This window comes from Choloepus didactylus, chromosome 23, assembly GCF_015220235.1.
Source record: "Choloepus didactylus isolate mChoDid1 chromosome 23, mChoDid1.pri, whole genome shotgun sequence".
NCBI lineage: Eukaryota > Metazoa > Chordata > Mammalia > Pilosa > Megalonychidae > Choloepus > Choloepus didactylus.
The window spans coordinates 12,738,731-12,759,332 of record NC_051329.1 but is presented as its reverse complement, the minus strand read 5'-3'; the positions used below and the strand labels follow the sequence as shown (position 1 = coordinate 12,759,332).

At 49.8% G+C, this 20,602-nt stretch overlaps 1 protein-coding gene across 4 annotated transcripts in view; it reads right to left on the bottom strand.

The window, feature by feature from the left end:
• TPCN1 (two pore segment channel 1) overlaps positions 1-20,602 on the bottom strand; it is a 111,126-nt gene that overhangs the window by 83,595 nt on the left and 6,929 nt on the right. Inside the window, exon 1 of one of the 4 annotated variants that reach the window (XM_037817275.1) lies at positions 17,197-17,472. The exons of the other annotated variants lie outside the window; for them this stretch is intronic. Within the exon in view, the coding sequence (XP_037673203.1) occupies positions 17,197-17,200 (4 nt within the window). The 5' untranslated portion in view covers positions 17,201-17,472. Of the gene's footprint in view, positions 1-17,196; positions 17,473-20,602 lie in introns of those variants that run through there. 4 annotated transcript variants of the gene reach the window in all.

Genomic DNA, 20,602 nt, shown 5'->3' with positions numbered 1-20,602 from the left:
TCAAACTCTCCCCTTCTCCTCACCACCTGCCCTCTCAAGCACCACTGGACCGGGTGGCCTGAAGCATCCGATGGGGCAGGCCTCTCCTTGACACTTGTGCAACACTTATGCAGCAATGAGTTTTGCCTGGGAGCAGGTCTCCCTTGGTCTCTAAGTGTTCTGACTGAGAGAGAGTCTGTCTTCTTCCCTGAAAGCCCAAAAATTGTTTCAGCTTCTGAAATCCATAAGAATCACTGGGTCAAGGAGAAGTATCAGGCTTCTGGCTGCCTTGGGAGGACAATCCTCAGAGCCACAGATCTCAGACACCTTCTTCTCATTCCTAGTGGCTCATACATCACCAGGTCTGCGAGGGTCTCCTCTCTCAAACCCATCCCTATTACCCAACTTCTTTGGAGCTTCCCGTCTTTCACCTGGAAGCCTGCAACAGCTTTCAGACTGCCTCCCGCTGGCCAGGCCTTTCCCAACCACCTGACCTGGGGATTCTGCTGCAGGACGAATTCCGTAAAGCATAAATCTGATCATGTCACTCTGCTGCTGAAAACCCTCCAATGGTTTCAGATTCAGACTTCAGAGCAAAGCAAGCAGTGTTCTTTATCATCTAGCTTCTGCCACATCTCTCCATTTCTTCTACTCTTGTACCAAACTCCTAACGGACAGGAGGACCTTCTCCCTGTTGCATACGGCAGGCTCCAGAGGGCAGCTGGCTGCTACGGAGCACCAACATCATCATCTAGAGATGCTGGAGCCCCCTCACCCCAGGGGGCAGGGAGAATCACATCCAAACAAGAAAAGAATGTACACTCCATGGCCACAGACCACTCCTGCCCGGGCTTGCTGGTAGGAGAGGGACATGTCATAGGGCTGCAAGGGGTGGACCTAAGGGAAGACTTTCTAACAGGCAGGAAAGTCTAACTACCTAACAGTAGACTGGGCAGAGAGGGCCCAAATAAGTAAACATCAAGCTCTGGTAAAGCTAGGCCCATTAGGTGTTTGTTCTTTTATTCCAATCTGACCTTAAGTTGGAAGCAATTCTTAATAAAAATATTTTAAAACAAAAAAAGGGATTCCTTGCTCACCCACTCATTTGTTTGCAGGCATCCTGAGGCGGAGGGCAGCTCCCAGGGGCTGGGCCCTGTGGGAGACAGGAAGTACCTGAACAGCCCCTGCCCCCCATGGGCGCCTGTCTGCTGAGCAGCATGTGCCCGCCCTGGCGGGTCCTGAAGAAAAGGCTCCACGGCCACAAGTCAGGCATTCTCAACAGAGAGGAGGGCACCCAGCCACTGGGGAGTTGAACCCTTCCAAGCTGCAGCACTTATGCGTTTACAGGGACATCGAGACTTGCGTGGGGAACCAGGGAGGTGGATGCGGAAGGCCTTAAAAACAACCAAACTCACAGGCTGCCCTTGGGGGGGACTGCAGGGCCATGATCAGCGCAGATCTTATAGGCTACCAAAAGGCTTCCAGGATCGCTGCCTTGCTGTGTGGAGAGGGTAATGGCACTCTCCCTCTCCCACCCCCTATTAACTGCAGCCCCACAAATCACTCCAGCCCAAATCCTGGCAACTCGGCTTCCGATGAGATAAACACAAACACGTATAGAGCATATTCTGCATGTCAGGCACTATTCTAAGCACTTTGTATATATACCTCTATATAGATAGATACATATAAAATAACTCCATCTTCACCACCATCTGAGACGGTGAATACTGTTATTATCCCTTTTTCAGGAGAGGAGGTGGAAGCTCTGAGAGATCTGTAAACCCGCCCAAGGTCATGCATTCAGAATGCGATGGTGCCAGATGACCCAGGTCTGTGCGTTGACCTACTATGTGCCAGGGCCAAGGAATGTTCCCCTGGAGCGGCTGCAGGGCAGTGCCACCATGGACAGTGTTACTGTCCACAATGGGGTGAATACGGGAATGGGAGTCAGCGTTTAGAAACCTTTATGGTAATTGGCACTGCTGTAGCATTTCCTTCTTCAATTCATTTCCACTGTATTTCTTGAAGGTATACACCCTTCAGCACAGACAGCTGAGGAGCACTGCAGTAGAGCTTTCCTGCTCAAATTTGGGATACTTTCTGCCAACAGCCTTAAAAACTGTCAGATCTGAACTGGCTAACAGAGACCATTTAATTCCATGCTCACCTTTCAGAGATGGGGAAGCTGGGGACCAGAGACAGATGTAACCAACCGAGCTAACCAGTTAGAGAGCCAGGCTGCCTAGTGCCCAGTCTAGAGCACTCCCAACACACACAAACAGCTGCCATCGTCCATTCCTAGGGCAAAGGAGAGGGGCTCCGCTTCCCACTCTCTCTTAAGACCAACAGCACGCAGCTGTCGGACAAGTTTAACATCTGTGAACAACACCAGAGACTCAATGGGCCCTCACACAGCCGTCCCTCCCATGGGCGAGAGATGACTGGGGGGCAGGCAGAAGAAGGTCTTGGTGGGGGTGCTGGGAACATATTTTCCTTGACCTACAAGAACTGAACAGAGCACCTCCATCAACAGAGAATGGCAGGGCTGGGCGGGTCCTCAGGAAGCCAGGCGGGTCATCTCCTCGCAGGACGAGGCTAGGTCACCACAGATGTTGGCCGCGGCCTGGACCACAAGACCTCACTTCTGGCCACTCCCCCACCAAGCCCATGGCCCAGGCCATCTCCCCCCTGGATAGGGACAAGCCCTTCTGCCCAGCCCTCTCCCTACTCCCCATCCTGCCCTCCAGGGGCTACTCTCCCCCTAGTCAGAGAAACCCTTGTCTGCCACTTCTTTTTAAGAGAACCTTTTAGTTTAGTGTAACAATGATCCCTGAATAACCTAAGCCAGATCGCACCATTCCGTGGTCCCAAACTGTGCCACAGCCTCCTATCTCTGAGAAAACTCTGAGGTCCAGCCCAGGGAATAAACATCCTGTGAAGTGTGCCCCACAACCTCTCTGGCATCACCTCTTCCCACTCAGCCCCACCACCCAGGCCTCCCTGTTCTCCCGGAGCATGCCTGGGAACTTCCGCCTCAAGGCCCTGCACTCACTGATGCCTCCACCCTCCTCTGGTCTTTAAACGGCCACCTCCTCACAGCTTTCAACCCTCTGCCCAAATACGGCCTTAGCAGAGGCCTCCCCTGCCACTCTCGGACCCCCTGGCACTGCTCATGCCACCTGCCAGTGTGTTCTTCACTTGTAGGCCTGTGGACTGGGTCCTGCCCTGGAAGGTCAGCTCCACAGAGGCAGGGACTTGTGTCTGGGTCATGTTCTCTGTATCCCAGAGCCCAGAATGTGCCTGGCATGATGCATAAGTACTTGATAAATATGTTGGAATTGAAGAGAAATGAGACCTTTCCCTGAAGACCCCACAAACTCCTGTAAAGAAGGTCAGTGAGTGGACGGAAGGCAGGGAGTGAGGGGAGGCGCAGTGAGGCCTGGTGGGCCTTCGGGAAAGTACAGACTCTACCCAAAAAGCAGCACAGAAGGGGGTGAAGGAGGGGTGTTGCATGACCTGTTTTTTTTTTAGAGACCATTCTTTTAGGGATTTGCCGAAGAAAGACTATCTTGCATAAGAGTAATTCAGGGTAGAACCTTTAAAAAAAAAAAAAAGTAAAGATAAATACTATTCAAAAGGCTAAGTGGAAAGAATAGAGAATTCCTCCCTCCCAGGGCAGACTTTGTTCAGTACTTCTAGCTATTCAACCTCACGCTTTCTCAGAAACAGAACCTGGCTTGCTTACAAGGTCCAAAAGGCCAAGCACGACCACTTGTTTGCAGCTCTTATCCTGGGAGAGGGTTGAAAGGCCCTCAGCCTCTGAGGAGGCGTTTCAAGAAAGCCACAGGTGATTTCAAAGAGCCTCCTTTACTTGCAGCCCCGAGCAGCTGGGCAGCACATTTAGGGATTATATTAAGGGCACGAAGCAATGCAGGGAGCCCCAGTACTGTCCCACTTCCTTTATACACAGCACCCCTCCCCCCACCCACCCTGCAGCAGCAGATGGGCTCTCTTAAGTCCACAAGCACTTTCAGCACAGTGCCGGAGGTGGGCTGTGGGGCCTCGGGGGGTGCTAATTCCCTGCCCCTCTCTGCTCTGCTCTAACCCTGTTTCCCACTTCCTAGGATGGAAAAGCAGCCAAAGAGGTGATGGAAATGCTCCAACTCCTTTGGTTGTTCCAGAATAAGATATGCTCAAAGGCTCAGCAGCTTTCCAATTAAGGGCCACTGGAGAGGGGAAGGCAGGAGGTGGGAAGGGACATGTCAAAGGCGAGAGGGCCAAGATGGCAGCCAAGTCCGTGGGAGACACACATGAGTCCAGATGGAGGGGTGTCAGGGGAAAGAGCCCCTGACTGCTGGGGAGCTGATCTGGGGGCCCAGCCTCTTCAGAGGGAACTCCTGCAAAACTGGCAGAGAGAGAGCATGCACATTCCAAAGAAGTCACCACTGTGTATGGGGACCTAGAAGCTGATCTATCTCCACATTCCTGTTGAGGCCTGTGGATCAGACCTACATGGTCTGCTCTGGGACCTCTGCCCAGAAGCCTCAGAACCCAGAAGCCGTTAGCTCCCACCCATGCTGGTGCCCTGCCCACCAGACACCCCCTCCCCAGCCCCCAACCCCTAGCTGAGTCTGCATTTCCCACAAGCCGACCCCCAGCTCTCCAAGGAAACAGCTAGCACCCACGTCTTTCACAGAGGCAGAGCCCCAACAAAGTGGCCGGGGCAGCTTTTCCCTTGTCATTCTCAAGGGTCAGACCCTACCCTCCGTGCGCTGGAGCCCGCCCTCTCCACCTAGAGATGACTTGTGACCTCAGTATGAGTCAACACCTGCACCTTCTGGCCCGAGCAGGGCGGGCTCCTCCAGGAGAGCGGAGAGGGCAAGGACAAGGCATACCGCAAGCACCCCGCGCCAGGAGACAGGACGACCTCAGCACGGGGCTGTCAGGGGGCTGGCCCCTCACTGCCTCCTCCTCCTCCCAGAAGACCTCAGCCGGGCCTCGCCTCTGCATTCCGCCTTTCCTGGGAGGCAAGTGGGCTGGCAACGGGAAAGGGCTGGGGAAGGCAGGAGAAATGCAGCAGCACAGAGAAGTGGCAGCAGCAGCCACCCCGGCTCCTGTGGCCAGCAAGCTTCTCCACTCACAGGAGGTCTTAAAAGGGCCAGAGGAAGTGGACCAGGGGTGTTCTTGGCAACCAGGAAGATCCCACTCCGTGCCTCTGGGGACAACTCCTCGGAGGGAAACACTGTGTTCTGCACTGGGGGTGCCTGGGCAGAACGTTCTCATGGGAAAACCAGGCTGAGAGGACAGACAGCCTTTTCAGGCCCACAGACGCTGGCCACTGAAGTACACAGCACCTGACACTTAACCAGCCTCCTGAGTGGAGGCAAGGAGCCCAGCGAGGGGAACATGAAATCTCCCGGAGAGGACGAAGGGGAGGAATGGAAAGAGGGCAGCCACACGCAGCTGAACTGACAGGGATGAGAAGACAATAAGCAAACAAGAGCCCTGACTTGCAGGAGGAGAGAAGTTCCCGACAGCAGTGCAGGCAGACACACCAGGATGACCTGTCTGCACAGATGGCAGTGCATCCTCCACGCTGAGGTAACAGGCCCAGACGCTCCCTGCAGAACAGCTGGCTGCTGTGCACATCGCCTCCGAAACGGGCCTGCGGGGGACCTGAGGTTTCTGTTCGCCGGAGCACAGCGAGCGGCGGCATCCTGGCGGGGCTGGTTAAATAGAAACAGTTTCCATATGTCGGCCATAAAGCGGCACCAGGGAGGAGGGGGACGGGGAGGGCAAGCGGTGGGCTTCGGCGACCCACCCCCACCCTGGGGAACCCGAGGCCTTCTCCCAGGGCCCAGGGCCAGAGGCTGCTTGTGATAGAAGGCCTATAAGCACCTCATGGGACGGAGCTCTCACCAGGGAGAATGCAAAGCAGGTTTATACTGAGCACCCTTCTCCCTTTCTGACTTTTTCATTCACGTGCACACCTGCCCCACCCTACCCCCCAGTTCATGATACTAATTCCAGAACCTCAGTTTCCTTATCCAGAAACTGGGATGGGTGCCCGTGTGCTCAGGGACATCACAGAGGTGCGAACACCCACAGAGCACTCCGAGCCCCCCAGAAACCAGTGTCCACAACAATGACAATGAGCCATCGCCCACTGGCCAGCTGTCACCGAGAGCCCCACTCCATGGGAAAAGCTCGGAGAGGGGAGGCGCATCCCGGGCACGGCGCCGCCGCGGTGTCTCTGTGCTGACTGCTCTTCAAAGGCCACCGGACACCGGCGGGCGCCAGACTCGACAGGAGAGGGAAGAGCACACAGCCCCTCCGCTCCCACCTCCTCATCCTGGTGGCTAGTTTAAGATGGCGTGGGAGGCAGACCTGCATTAGCAATGCACATCAGCAAAGCTCCAAACCAGGGCAGAAACCCTGGCAAACAACCGACCTCCAGAACAGCTAACTCTGGCACAGAGTCCTAGTTGAATTGCTGGCCTCAAGCCCAGAGCCTGTCCTGCCAGAGGCCTAAACCAGAGGAGGAAAGGAACTCAACCAGGGCTACACCTAGGCCAAGCACTGTTCTAGAAGGGAAATGCCCTGCATCACCGCCAACAGCCAGGGACCTATGTGGCCAAATCCAAAGGGATTCCCTGAGGATCCAGGAAGCCAACAGGAAAGGGCTTGGATTGCTGAGAGCAGTGATGGTTCCACAGGTTGGTGAAAGGCAGGGGGTGAAGGTCAGAAACAACAAGCTCTTGGGAGTTAGGGGCAGAGACAGGTACAGGTAGGAGAGGGGCTGAGGAAGGGAGCACCTCTCAGGGAGTCTGGGGAGGTGATCACAGCCCTGCCCGAGACGCCGTCCCTCAAAACTGCCTACCCACAACTGCACGAGGGCAACCTGGGGTTGCAAACGTAAGACTAGAGCATGGCTCTCAAGGTTAATAAACTGCGGCTGTAATGTGGAGGAGAAAGAGGGAGACAGATGTTTAAAAGGGTTGACCTTACATATGCAAGCAGGTAAGGTTTAATTTGAGGAGACACTGATTCAGGTATTATGGTAGATGTTTGATTTGGGAAAACAAAGCCACAAGCCTTGCCCCGATGGACCTCACAACCAGAAAGCAGGAATACAATTCCAAGGCACTGAAGTTACCTGTTGGTCCCACCGTCCCAGCAGAGATGCTGCAACAGCTAACCTGCATGGGGGCTGCAGGGAGAGGAAGGGAGGGCAGCAGACGCAAGGTCTCGGGTGGCTTCTGGTCTTGTTATTGTGATTACATATAGACAACACCATTGTTCTCATTCAAGTGTGCAATTCAGTGCAATCTGAATCTGAAGGATTTAGCAGGGGGGTGGCATGAAAGGCACCCTCCAGAAACAGGGAAGGGCACAAGGAAGCCAAGAGCACGGCATGTCTGGGAAACTGCCCAGGCAAGGCTGATGCAGGGGAGACAACAACAAAAATAGCAGCAGCTAAGACACAGGGCTTACTGCGAGCCAGGCACAGTTCTCAGGGCTTCATACTTATTGATTCCTCTAAGTGTTACAACAATCCTATTATTAACCCCAGTTTACAGAGAGGGAAACTAAGACACAGCAAAGCTAGACTTGACCCAGGTGTCAGAGGGAGGAAGTGGGTGGGTGGGATTGGAACCCAGGCTACTTGAGCCTTTCCCGCTCATTGTCCCTTTATGTGGTGGTGGAAGGAGCCTGGGGTGAGGAGCCTGGTGAGTCACATTCCGGAGGCCGAGCTTGAGCGCCGGGTTCCAACCAGGTGTGCCATTTAGAAACATGTCACAGAGGCGGTCTGTCTCGCTTAACATCATAATCTGTGACTATTCCGCACCAGCAAAAATCGAAATTTCTTTTTCCCAGGAAGCCATTGCAAACTGCCCCCCACCCCGGCAGACAATGTCGCTGTCTGTTCCTTCTGAACTGTCTTGCTGCTGCTACACCCCCCACACACCCTTCTGCAGAAGCAGGGAGAGAACATGTGGTTTGCCAGATGTCAGCAGGTAATTTCTTGGTGACACACGAAATGATTTCTCCTTTAGTCCGTGAACTTCAAAGCCTAACTTGCCATAGTACTTCTTGCTCCTGTGCCACAGGGTTTATTATGAAACAAAGGGCTTTTGCGCTCACCCATCGTTCACTCCAACCATTTATAAAGCACCCACCATGCGTGAAGTGCTTCAGATGACTTGAAAAAACATTTTTGAAGACTACCCGCATCTCAAAGGCCCTGTGCATCACACAGGCATGCACACGCCAGAGGTACGCAGCCTCTGCTGTTTACCCAGTGAAAGCACAGCACCTGTGCAAACATCTGTCCTGTAGTCACTCAGAAGCATCAGAAATGCTAATTGTGAAACGCGGGATGGGGAGGGGAGCTGTCCAAGAGCAAAGGTAGAAGGCATTTTTCACTGTGCGCTGGCGCTCCCTGGGTCCCCGCAAGAGCACAGAAGACCAGGGCTCAAAGAAACAGTCTGGCTGGATATGCACTCTGAGGGAAGGTTACTGATGTGTGGGGAGGGCAGAGGCTCACTCTAGCCCTCCTCGGGAGCACTGGGGTGGGGTGGGGGTAGGGATGCACCTGGCTGCCATTCATACTGGCCACACTTTGGCAACTGGGTCTTATGCCACCACAAGTGAATCTATTCAGAACAGCAATGCAGGAGGAGGTGGCCAGAGACACAGTCACCTTAGGAGCAGGACAGCTCGGAAGACGCGTACATGTAGAAAGCCAGCCGGTCCCGGCACACCACTTCTGCAGGCACCCAGGCTTGCCTGGTTGAGCTGCTCCCAGAAGAGCCAGCAGGGGCCTGGAGACTGTGGGCAGTCAGTGGCCAGGCACCGAGCCCAGCCTTCTCTTCCCATCAAACAGGGAAGGCAGCCCGAAAGAGGCATCATGAGTAAGGAAAAATACAATGGAAACCAAGAAGCCTCCCTCAAAAACCAGCAGATGGGAGCTGCTGCGTTTCAATTATCCCAGCAATGCAACAGGAATGATAGTCCAGGAACTTCTCACCCCTCAATTTGCCACAACAGAATCCTTAAGAAAATGTAAAGCAAAACAAAACAAAACAAACCTGACATTCCCTATGAGTAGGTCAGAGAATTATTAAAAGGAAAAAAGGGCTCTAATCTTCAATGCATGGAGTCCTCTGATTGCTTCCTCAGGGACTAAGAAAAGTGCAACACTGCTACTTTGTTGAAAATGAAACCATGATACTTAATTATTTACAGTTTCCATGTATTGAGCTGGAACTGTCACGTTACGTAAACTTCTCATTTAGTCCTTACGTCCATCCTGAATGCAGATTCTTATCTCCATTTTACAGATGAAGAAACTGAGGCTAAAGTAGCTTAGTTCGTCATTCAATGTTACACAACACCATGAGATAAAGCCAAGAATTCCTCCCCATCCCTTGCTGGAGCCTAAGAGACCCTGAAGAAATGTCAAAATGGTGTAGAGTGGATTTGGCCCCGATCAACATGGTGGACTGAGATGTGTCATTTCTCCATACCCCACAGAAGCTTTCTATAACCAGTAAGAACAGGCAGAAACATCCTTCTCAAAGCTCCAGAAAACAATTAAAGGATTGCATTAACAAGGCGAGTGCCAAATCAAGAAAGAAGCTACTTAAAAGCAGTGGGATCTCCTGGCACTCTGGTTGGCCCCTGTCATCACCTATCATCAGCTCAGGACACAGCTGGCCTGTGCTCCCAGTGTGGGTCCCTGGGCCTGGTTCCAGAGGGAGCAAAGTAACCCTCATGCACATACCAGGAACGTGTACATCTTGCACAATTCGTCTGGTGGTGCCTGAGGGACTTGCTGTCCCCAAATGTGCCCTGCACGTAGAAGGTGACTCATGGAGCTCTCCTACAGAACACTGTGGGAAAGCAGTCAAGTCGTGCGGCCGGGGACAAGGGATTGCTGGCTGTAGGATGTACAGTGCAATGCCAGGGAATGAGGAAACTGTTTCCTAGGGGAGAGAGGCTATTTGAACCATGTAAACGGGGGAATTCCTAGGGCCACACATGCATGACCAAGACAAGACTCATACACAGAAAGCATCAGAAGACCCCTATGCTTTGGCCTGTAACTGTTCCCCAAACGCGTATGGAAAGCTTTGGAGGAGCACACTTGCACAGGTCGATACGCAAAGACTGGGAAAGGTGTTTTTTTTCCTTTTTTTTTTTGTTAGCTCCTGGCATTCAAGGAATGCTCTGTCATAACACTAGATGGATACGGGCTTAAGGAACAGACGCCCCAGGATCTAAATTCTAGTAATAACACTTTAAAATATCAAAGTGTCCAGGTTTCAACAAAAGATTCCAAAACATTATAGAGAAACGGGGGTGATGGCTCAGGCAAAAGAGAAGATTAAAGTATTAGAAATCATCTGTGAAGAGGACCAGACCAGGAACATTCCAGACAAAGCCTTTAAACATACATTCTTTAGACAATGTTTTTTAAAAGCACTAAAGGGAAACATGGACAAAGGACTAAAGGAAATCAGGAAAATGACAGATGAACACAAAGCAAGTATCAACGGAGATGGAAATTATGAAAAATAATCAAAGAGAGCTAAAGACCACAGCCAACAGAAATTAAGAATTCCCTAGAGGGGTTCAACAGCTGATTAGAGCTGGCAGAAAAAAAGAATCAGTGAACTTAAAGATAAGACAATTGAAATCATTCAGACTGAGCACAGAAAGAAGAATGATGACAAGTCAACAGAGCTTCAGAAACCTGTGGGATGCCATCAACTATACCAATACATACATTGTGGGAGTCCCAGAAGAGAAAGAAAGAGACAGAGGACATATTCAAAGAAATAGTAGCTGAAATCTTCCACAATTTAACACATCCACGATGCTCAACAAACTCCAAACAGAATAAACTCAAATATACCCACACCATGATGTATTATAATCAAACTGTGAACATGAAAGAAAAAAAGAAAATTCTGAAAGCCACAAGAGAGATGCAATATGTCACATACAATTGAGCCTCAAAAGTTTCCTGATTTTTCACTGGAAACCACGGAGGCAAGAAGGCAATGGGATGACACATTTAAAGTGGTGAAAGCAAAAAATTACCAACTATGACTTCCATATCCAACAAAACTTATTTTTTAAAAATGAGGGAGATATTAAGACATTCCCAGATAAACAAAAGCTGAGGGAGTTCATCCCCACTAGACTGGCCCTACAAGGGATGCTAAAGGGGTTGAAAGGAAAGGACAAAAGACAATAGTCAACAGATGGAAGTCACGTGAAGACAAAGATCTCCGGTACGGGTAATGACATAGGTAAATATAAATGCCAATACCAGTGTATTTGATTTGTAACTCCACTTTACTTCCAACAGGATCTAAAGGGCAAATGCATAAAATGTAATGATAAATCACTGACTTTGGAATCAATGTAGAAAAATGTAATTTGTGACAAGAACTACATAAAGGTGGGGGACGGTAGGGTACAGAACCATGGTTTGTGTACACTACTGAAGTTAAGCTGGTATCAAAGCAAACGAGATTGTCATAGATTTAGGATGTTAGATTTAAGCTCCATGGTAATATTGGAGAATATGCAAACTCATAGAGACACAAATTAAAAGATAGATGTAGTCATGTTCTAGGGAGCCTGAGGCTGGTTTAGTGGATAATAAAAGCTGACACTTACACAAATCCAGTACTGTGCAAGAAGCGTTATATACATTATTTCACTCAGTCACATAATGTTATGAAGCTGATAATATCATTGCTGGGGGAATGGAACTTGAGGCGTAACAGATAAGGGTTTTTGTTTGGGGAGAAGGGCAAGTTTTAGTAATAGATGGTGGTGAGAGTACCGCAATATTGTGAATGTGATTAACCCCACTGAATGAATGGTATGCTTGGGAGTAGTTGAGATGGGGGAAGATTATGTTGAATACTTGTTCCTACAATTAAAAAAAAAAAAAAAAAAAGGCCAAAGAGACAATGACAATGAAATGCAATCTATGATCCTAGATGGGCTTTAGCAAGGGAGGAGAAAAGGCATAAAGGGACATTACTGGGACATATGAAAAAATTGGAATATAGACTGTAAGCTTTATGTCAAGGTTAAATTGCTTGAACTTGGTAAGCGCACTTAAGCTGGCTGTGTAAGTATCCTTGTTCTTAAGAAATGTACACAGCAGTACCAAGTATTCAAGGAACATGATATATACAATGATACATACAATCTACACTCAAGCATTCAGAAAATGGATTGATAAATTACAGACAGACAAACAGATAGTTGGATGTATGGATAGACAGACAGAGAGATAGAATGATGTAGCAAATGGGGCAAAATGTTAAAATTGGATGATCTGTGTATCGGGGGGTAGGGGTATTTTGGAGTTCTCTGTACTGAGTTTGTATTATTCTTTTTATCTGCCCTGTAAGTTTGAAAGTATTTCAGAAAAAAAAAATTTTTTTTTTAATGTTGATAGAGTATCAGCAGTTATTATCACTCCCCTGGCATATGCACATTCCTAACAACCAGAACACACAACCCTAAAAGTTCTCCCAAGCCACCCCCAACTCTAGACTTTTAAGCCCCTGCACACCTCCAAACAGTGTTTGATCTCCAAGAGGAAACAGCAACAAAACAACAGGCCACAAAACCAAACAGGCCCTCTGCTCTCGGGGCTGTGTGGACTTCGGTACCGATGAAATCTGCACTCTATCTATGCTCCTAGACTGGCTCCGCGGTGAGCAGTAAAAACTGTGATTCCAAAAAACAAGGCAGGCCGGCCAAGTATGAACAGCCGAGACCGCAAGAAGAGGGGGCCCTCGAGAGTCACAGTGAGAAGACATCAAGCTTGTCAACGACCACCCACGAGTGAAAGCCAAAGCATCCGGAGCTTGGCATGGCTCCAGGCCATTAGCCAGCACTGAGCACAACGGCTGTGCCCAAGCTGATTTTCAGCAAGAGCTAAAAGAATAAGAAAAAAAATAGAAAATAAAACCCAAATCTAACAAAAAGAGAGAGTAACGAGACGGGGGAGGCCTATGGATGGTGGGGGTAGTGGTGGTGGTGGGGAGAGTTCAATGTGGGAGAAGGTGGGAATTGAACACCCAGCTGATATGGCAATTACAGCACATGGCAGCCCCTGGGGAACTGAAAGACACTATAAGCAGAGACCTAAGGCCTCAAAGCAAGCTGCTCCAAGGGAAGGCAAGGGCCAGGCCTCGTCTGGGCTATTCCTGATATGGTCACATGTGAATGAGTCTCATCATCATCCCAGATGGCTTTCGGAGCTGGCTAAGCAGTGACAGACGGAGTCACCACGACCATTTCTGGGAACTGGTGACTCACTCCCAGATATGTTACTTCATGTCTTTTAAGTGCCCAGGATATGTAGAAAAGACGTGGTCCCTACCTTTCCAAAACTGTGTTACCAGAAACAGGACACAGGGGCGGGGGTAACACACCAGCACCCCAAACCACTACCACCCACCAGCATTACCCTGGGCCAGGCACTACCCATTCCTGCCCCATGCAACCAGGCCATCTCAAATGGGCATCGTGGAGACACAAGAGAGAAACACACAAACAGGTTAAGTCTTGATCAAAGGGAAAAGGACTGCCCAAACCCAACTTGGCAATGGATGAACTAAGGGGCATCATTCCTGTTATGAAAGGATTCTTTGCCAAACTCAGTCCTCCAGACCATATATTCAACCATCTAGTTTACCAAAATTCCATTTTCTCACAACCTTTAGGAACCCATCATTGCACAAAGTAAACCCCAGTAAGTAAGACATCAAACATACTACACGCAGGTGTTGGAGAGCAAGTCGGCGTCTATGCAGAGGAGAGAAGAAAAGGAGACTTAACAATGTATTTGGAGAATGGGGGGCTATGGAATTACGGCCACCATCCTAAACAGTCAGAGATAGCTCCATGGAAGAGGAAGACAAAGTTCTTGAACTAAAGAACCCTGGAGAGGGAATACAAGAGAAGCAAAAGGGACAGCGGCCCGGGGAAGGTTTGGTGGTGGAAGTGGTTTAAATAACTGGATAAAGGAGACTGTGTGAGCAGACCCATGTTTTAAGACTTCTGATTACTGGTTCTGGTTTCTAGGGTACAGTAAGAGGATGGAGGCCAATCAGCCAGGAGTTGACCTGAGGCAAGAATCCCCACAGGCTAGAAGTGCTGGGGCCACCGGCAGGTTTCAGTGCCCAGGCAGGAAGGAGGGTCAGGGCACCAGGCCTTAAAGGGCTTTGTCTTTTACTCAATTCTAGAACTTGGACTAACTCTCACCAAGCAAGCTAGCCCAAGTTTTGGGGTTCCTTATCTATACTCTGATGTTAATGAAACCTACAAGACTACTGGAGCGTGAGCAGAAAAGGCAAGGCCTTACGATTAGAGAGCAAGGCTACTGCACAAACCACTCCTGTGCTGCTGTGGTGTCTGTAGGACACACAGTAACACACTGCCACTTGCTGAATGAATGAAGCCTACGGCACCCCGCAGGGTCTGCACATACAGACTACTTGCCTCTCCACACCTCAGCTTGCAAACCTGAAAAATGGAGATAAACACCATTTACGTCACGAGGCCTATTAGGGTAAACCATCTATAAACATCATTGTGCACGTCCTTTACAACTGTAAACAGTGCTTGCTGCCTGTAACAAGGGATAACCAGGGCAGCGCTGGGGAAGATCACAGCTGGAGGTGGCAAAGAGGATATTCTGATTTGTAGCTACTGGATTCACAGAGCCAGGGAGGAGCAGCAGACCCCACAAAAAGCCAGATTCACTGAGACACAGAGACAGAGCACTCACGGCAGACTCCACATGTGCTCCACACACTGACGCAGGGAAGCCGCTGAAAGGCTCATCTCAGAGGTTCCCCAAACATAAATAAGTCTCCTATGAAAAAATGAAACCCTTAAATCATGTCTCAAAAGACAATAAACAAAAACAAAACAAAAAAAAAAAAACGCTGCTGCAGCAATATTGTGCTCTTTTATAACTAAACACATAAATATACCAGATACATTAAAAAATTTTTCATCCACGTACCCCAGTTGTATTCCAAGATGCCAATTCCTCAGTATATGAAGGGTGGTTACAAGGACTGAAATGAGTCCTCTTTTCCTCCACTAAGGGGAAATAAAGGACAGCACAGCTTTATCGTGAAGGTCATATAAAGTTAGATCTACGCAGAACTTCCTGCCTAAGCAGATTGAGAAATTCCTGATCAACCCTAGATTAGATGGATTGTTCAGCAGGGTTGTAGGCTCATCTTCATGTCAGCACATGGGGAACAAAGCTGAAATTTATCTGACGGAAGCAGCCAGAAGCCATGGCGTTTTAATCAGGAGACTGGATCTGGACTGTTGTGGTCCTTTCCGGTTCTAAGTTGGCAAGGCCAGATCAGGAAGAGCACAGCAGGACACGGGGTGGCGTGAAGGGACAGATGGGTGCCAGAGCACAGCCAAACACACTCACCCGTGTGCTCTGTTTTCCTTTCATTAACTACTTCCTCCATGCTTCATACTGCTTGTGATGGTTCTAAGAGCCAGGTGAGGCTGTGAAAGTACAAGGCAGTTCAATACTGTCCAGATATTTCCTGCATGCCTTTTATGAGCCAGGACCTGCAGAGCTTCAAGGATGTATGGATGAATCAAGTTAGACCTGGGAAAGTTCAGAGCCCAACTGGGGAGGGAGAATGCCAAGTCTGGTCCCTGTGACTGTACAACATCCTGGGAGTTTCCTCTCCACCCACCTCCCAGGCTCCAAGGAGAAAAATAACCCCTACTTAGGGCTGACTCACCCCAGGGTTTCTAAGGCGGGTTATTGTTGCAGCCATGAGACAGCATCCAGAGCTGGCAAGCGGTCAGTAGGAAGATGCTCCATCATGATGTCACTTTCTGGACCAAACACATTTAGGAGCTCCCATACCCTATCTGACCAAGTCCAAACTCCTGCCATCAACACTCCAGGCTCTCCACAGATGGCTCTACCTGCTCAGACCCTTTCCCTTAACATCTAACATCCAAGGGCTCACTTGGGTATCAGCCGGGCACTGTGCTAACCGTGCGAGGTACACAGTCTTGTTTAAACCGCAGAATGGCCCTATAAGGTAGTATTATAGTGCATTTCAGATTACAGATGAAACGAAAGATCAGAGAGGTCAGGTCACCTGCCCAAGGTTTCACAGCAGAAAGGGGCAGAGCTGGATTCAAACTCAGCTGATTTGACCCCAGAGCTCATGTTCTCAACCACACCCCAAATCCAGTCTTTCCCTAGCACACACCTCCCTACCCCGCACAGGGAGTTCACCCCCTTCTTACCTCTGCCAGTGTCATTTCCCCTGCCTGGGATGTCCCAGCCCTCTCCCCAGCAACCTCACCCCCACCCCCTCCTCTCCCTAAATCCCACTCGTCCCTTAGTCGAGGCTTCACAGTCATTTCTCTCTCAACTCCTGTTGGAGAGCTGTAACATCAGATTTTACTCCAGGGACTGCAAACGCGAGTGAATGGCTACAGGGACCAGGAAGGAAACACCTTGAGAAGCCATGCTGCAGAAGGCCACAGGTGCTAACCCGCTCACGCTGTGACCAAGCATAATGCCCTCTAATGATCTTACCACTTTGTTCAGGCCAAACAAAACAGGGACCACCATGTCCCCAGACTGCAGCACCCATTTCCAACCATTTTCTCAGGACAGTCTGAGTGAATATCCAGTCAGCTGAAATGTGGCCATGCCCCTCCCCTGCTTAAAGCACATCTGGGCTTCTCCATCGGCTCAGGATAAGGTCCCAACTCTTCGGCATGGCCCTAGGCTGGGAGGACACAAGGACCTCCGGGATCGAAACCCCACCTCTCCCCCAACTCCAACCCAAGCACCACCCATAAGACGGCTTGAAATCCAACCCCCTTCCCCCAAGCACATCTATATCTCTGCTCACCCTGTTCTTTCCTTTGGAAATAGTCCTTCCCTTTCTATTCCTCTTCTTAACCATTCCCTTCCCTTTAAAGGCTTAGTACACTAAAGCTTAATCTCCTCTCAGGCTGTTCTGACGCTAGCCCATCCTTCACCCGAGCAGAACTTCTACCTCCTCGGGGAAGCTCTTCCCACCTCCCCGATGGCCCTGACTCTCCTGTCTCTTAACCCTTCCACAACTATAATATACACCACTCAAGTGGCATGTTACATACTCATTTGTTCACTGCCGACCAGACTGTATGCAAGTCCTCCACGAGCAATAATCACGTCCGGTATGTCTCCTGTAACCTCCACTGCAGTTGTTCTAAGTACTCAAGAAATATGTGCTGACCTACAGAAACTCTCTCCTTTTTCAGTTGACAAGAAGGCAATGATTAAAGAAAAAAAAAGACTAGCTATTAATCCTTTTTTTTTAAACTTCTAATGCCCACTTGGATCTTTATTACACATCTCAAAAGTCCAAGCTAAAAGAAAAAGGAAAATAAAGTCACAGACAGCTTGGCCCAAATAGCTAAGAAAAAGAAAACAGTTTAAAGATGGAAGGGGTACAGATAAGAAGGAAGAACGGACAAGGGGCACCTGGCAGGGAGAATCACATGAACCACAACACAGTAGAAAGACTAAGAAAAGAAAGAATAAGCCACTCCAGGAGCTGTGCCCACCTGTTACCCCTTCCTTCACCTGCCTGCCCTGGCTCTACACATCTACCCTCCAGCTCCTGATTCCAAAACTGAGGGAACCCGGGTCCTTCCTTAGGCAGAGAGAAGTCTGCCTGATCAGTTCCATATCCCATAGAAGTCTACCCAAAGGGGAAGGTTACTCACGGGCCATGGAGAGTTTGCTGGTTTTCCTTATTTTGAAGTAGTATGTTCTGAACAGAAAACAAAGACTGAATTGGTATGTTCTGTGCCAGAGGTCATAAAGTGGCAGCCTCTAGACCAGATTTTATTAGGCTGGTGATGTTTCAGAAATAGGAATTGGTTGCCAATATTAAAAATAAATAAGACTTCAGATTAAAAATCCAGATTTCTGACTTGTCTTGCAAAGTTGGAAAACATGGCAACAATCAGCCTATAATCCCATATGGCAACCTTCATCCGGAGCTAAGTAGCAGCCACCCATTTAGACAGCACATGTCCTCCCCAGCACCCCCTAGGCCCATCGGGCCCCAAAACAGCTAAGCCCTCCAGTCTGAAGCTACAGGGTCACTCTGAACCAGATCCTCCCAAGCAGTTTGGGAAGCAGAAGTACAGATTTTTACAACTGGATAAGTACCCACAACAAAAAGCAAACAAAGGGATCCCCGGTAGAAAAAAATAACACAAGCACCAAGTGGCCCCAATTTGGGCCTCCAGCCCAGGAGCATCCTCCAGGCAAGTCCCAACGTGGGGTCACCTGACACTGGGGACTGCTGACCTTGGGGATCACCTCAACAGTGGACCTGGCTCAGGAGCCGGCCCTATGACCCCACCCCAAGGCTGGTCCTCCTTTGTCCCTCCTTTCCCATTCCCAAATCTTCATTCCTGCTGGTTCCCATTTTCAGTCCAAATTTTCTTGCTTCAATGACTATCATGTAAAACTTAACTAAATAAATGCCTATGCAGAGAAAAAGCTGGGGAAGGGCATGCATTGGGGTGCAAGCAAGCTGTAATTCTCATTGATCAGTGGAATTGTGGCTGTTGCTTCTGGTCTTGTTCTCACGTGCTCGTGCTTCCTGGTTGTTCTGTAATGACTGGATACTGCTTTTGCTATGAAACACCATCAAGCTCTGCTCTTTTTACAATATTAAAGGAGCTCCAGGTATGGAAGCCCAATTTAGAACATGCCTTGTAGGAAATAAAGGTTTAATTTTTAAAAAAGATTAAAATAGATACCAATTTCATTTGGAAAAGGAGATACAGCCTACATTCCTACCTCTTCTACAAAGTTGTACTTCGTGGCATATGGAATAGTTAGGAGCCTGGGCTCTGCAGCCAGGAGACATGGATTCAAATCCTGCCACTACCGCTTTCTGGCTGTAAGACCTCTCTGGGCCGCAGTTTCCTCTTCTGTAGGACAAGGATACTGACTACCCATCTCACACATCTGCTGGGAGGAGCAACAGGATGTCACAACCAAATAAGAAGTCATGAGCAAACTGTTCCGGACACTGCCTGGCACACTGCAGGGGCTCCATATAGTATACCCTTATTACTACTGTGTACAACCTCACTTGGCTCGTCTGCTCAGGAGAGGGTCAGAGTCAGCAAGTGTCCACACAGGACTACAGCAAAGGGATGCGACGGAGAGGTGCCCCACAGGCTCCCTGAGCACGCAGTTGGACGGGGTCAGTCTCAGAACCAACAGCTCCCCCGGGCTCAGTCCCTTGGCACTTCCCCTGAAGACGACAGGACTCCCTCTTAGCCACCAGGCTCTAACATGAGGCAGCTCCAGGGAGGGCACCCCAACCAGAAGCCACCAAAGACACACTGCTGTGAGCCATCAAAGCCATCCCCTGTTTCCCTCTCAACCTGCAGACTGAGAAGTTGACTGTTATGGCTCATGAAATGCTCTCGGAGCAAATGTGAACTTGCTTCTCCCTGAGGCAATCAGCAAAGAGATGTGCAGCAGGCGCTCCAGCCCCGCACCCAGCTGCCACTACTGTGACTGAGATGCAGCAGCTTTCTGCACATGGAGGGGAGAAACGGCATTTCATGGCAGGGGACCCGAGGCAACAGACAGGATCCCCCCATAAAGACGTGGAGGGCCAAGGAAGTGAAATGCTTCAAGTTTCAGTTACGAAACAAGAACCCAGCATGCCGGATAATTGCTCATTTTAATTGGCACAACCACCAGTCTGGTGACACCCGACATTCTGCCTGGGTGGAGCCCTCAAAAAAGCCAGGAGAACTACTACAGTGGAGCCAAATGCCCAAGCTCCCTAGGAGGCTGTGAAAATCTAATTGCTGTTTGGTCTCCAGCTGCCATACTGCTCCACTTCCTGCTCAGCAGTGGCCACCAGCTGTGCAGAAGGGAGGGCAGAAAGGATTCGGATCTTGGCCTGGGTTCAAGGCTCCTGCGCATGGCAGGTAATTCACAGAAGGAGCCCAGTCTCCAGTTTCGACAATAACACCGACAACCAGCCAAGCACTTCCCTAGGCCGGGCACTGAGTACATCACATGCCCCAGCTCACTGAGCCCCCGGACAACCCCACTGTTAGATTCTATCATGCCCCACTCTACAGATGAGGGGGCTGAGGCTTGGTGAAGATAAGCTCCACACTCATCCAGGGCAGGAAGCCTGGGGCTTGACTCGATCACCCAGGATACCACCCATGACGGAAGCTAGACAAGTTCCCTGGGCTTCACTCTTTGGCAAGTATTCTGGGGGCATTCAGTCTGAGAAAGGGCCACGGGCATGGATTTCTACAACACCAAGTCTACCTTGGGGATGATACTCTGTCACTAATGGTCCCACTCCCCTCTCCCAGCTCATCTTGGCCACATCTGCCTTAATGTCAACAGTACTGCCCTCCCTGACTGAGCTTGGAACCAACCAGCTCTGGCTGCATGAAGACTCTGGAAAGGAAGCTAGGGCACCAGGTGCTGGCCTGCAAGGGGGCAGGGACGCACCATATC